General features: G+C 47.3%; 1 protein-coding gene across 1 annotated transcript in view; it reads left to right on the top strand.

Annotated features, from left to right (window-relative positions):
* The window catches only part of LOC104616706 (cysteine desulfurase, mitochondrial-like), a gene marked incomplete at both ends in the record, with an annotated part of 4,885 nt that extends 4,116 nt beyond the window's left edge, over window positions 1–769 (top strand). Inside the window, one exon of the mRNA XM_010281800.1 lies at window positions 635–769. Within this exon, the coding sequence (XP_010280102.1) occupies window positions 635–769 (135 nt within the window). The remainder of the gene's footprint in view (window positions 1–634) is intronic.
* Between the last annotated feature and the right edge of the window lie 978 nt (window positions 770–1,747).

The raw sequence follows: 1,747 nt of genomic DNA, 5'->3' as shown, positions 1-1,747 counted from the left end.
CCTGCTCCGGCCGGGGCGCCTCTCTCTCCCCCCGGGCCCACAGGCCCTGCCCGGAGCCGGCCCCAGCGCGGGCTGCTCACGGGGTCACGGCCTCCTTCGGGCATCCCCCTGCGCCGGCATGGGGCCCTCCCCAGGTGCAGGTGCAGATCTGCTCCCCATGGAGCTCCATGGCCGCAGGGGCACAGCCGGCCTCCCCGTGGGCTTCCCTGGGGGCTGCTGGGGACCCTCTGCTCTGGAGCCCCTCCTGCCTCTCCTTCTCTGAGCTGGCGGTCTGCAGGGCTGTTCCTCTCACATATTCTCACTCTTTTGGCTACAATTGCCCAGTTTTTCTTCCCCTTCTTAGTTCTGTTACTGCAGAGATGCTGCCACCATCGCTGATGGGCTTGGCCTTGGCCAGCACTGGATCTGTCTTGGAGCCAGCTGGCACTGGCTTTCTGGGATGTAGAGGAAGCTCCTACATGTCTTTAGACACTTTATGGTGAACGAAACATGACAGCACCCATTTCTCCTTTTGTCACCTCAGAACTGGTCCCTGCTATAAACTGATGCTTTAGATTCAGTGTTGGAATCATTGGAATCATAACTATTAGATGACATAATGTGGGGGTTTTTTGCTTCTGTGTGTTTATTACAGGTGAGATCTGCCGTGCCCATAAGGTTTTCTTCCACACGGATGCTGCACAAGCAATTGGTAAAATTCCTATGGATGTCAACGACATGAAAATTGATCTTATGAGCATCAGTGGCCATAAAATTTATGGGCCCAAAGGTACTTACCGAAGTGCTTTTCTAGAGAATTGTTGCTTCCATACCTACCTTAAGGTAACAGCACAAGGTATGAAGTCAAACCAGTCTGTCATAGTGACTGTTAGTTAAACTGTAGAAAACTATTCAAAGACTGGTATTGGACTGACTTTCATGAACTTTCTGTTCAGGCATTGCTGACAGACTTAGGGCTGTGGTAAGTGGGTCTTCAGTGCTGATGGATTGTGAGGTGGCTTCACTGAAGGAAGAAACGGTATCTTAGAACGATGGCAGCGTTAGGAGTGTTTTTTTAGGAGTCATCTGCTTGGTGTGAAGCAGCATGAATGCTGAAACAGTTGAAATGGAATTAACTGGGTTGTAGGGCAAAGTTTAGACCCAAGCGTAAATTGCAACGCAGAGATCAAAAAGTAACTAGAAAGATTAAAGTTGTAGTGATTTTGATTGTCTTCTTCCAATGGCTTCTTCCCCCGCAGTCGCATTTGTGCATCTTCTTTGCAGAATGGGGTTTAAAATCCAGCTATGGGTTTTCTAGTTGACTCCTAAATAGTAAAAGTTCATGTATTATCACTGGCATGGTCCATTTAGTTTGTAACACCGGATGTAGACAGATGGATATCAGATTTGCTGTATTCTATGTGCTATTCAGAAACAAAATTACTATTTTTTCAATATGCCATCTTTTTCTGTACGAGCTCTCCTGAGAGCTGAAGATACATCTCTGGATGAGGACTAAGTTTTCAACCATTAACTTTGGGCAGCTGACAGACATAAATGTTCACAACTTATTATGACCAGAAGTTGCAACCATTCTTCCTGTGGTGACAGTCAGCCATTAGGTATGCCAAGGCACATGAAGACATGGAAATCAAGGTTCCAGGTGAGGAGACTAGAAAGTGAAATTGGTTGGCTGTCAGAAGGGGCTTAACTAATCTACGTGTTGGAAATTGGTGTCACTGATTGCGGGAGAAGGATGGACTTCACA

This window comes from Phaethon lepturus, unplaced genomic scaffold (genome assembly GCF_000687285.1).
Source record: "Phaethon lepturus isolate BGI_N335 unplaced genomic scaffold, ASM68728v1 scaffold3752, whole genome shotgun sequence".
Taxonomy (NCBI): Eukaryota; Metazoa; Chordata; class Aves; order Phaethontiformes; family Phaethontidae; genus Phaethon; species Phaethon lepturus.
This window is presented reverse-complemented; position numbering and strand designations above follow the sequence as displayed.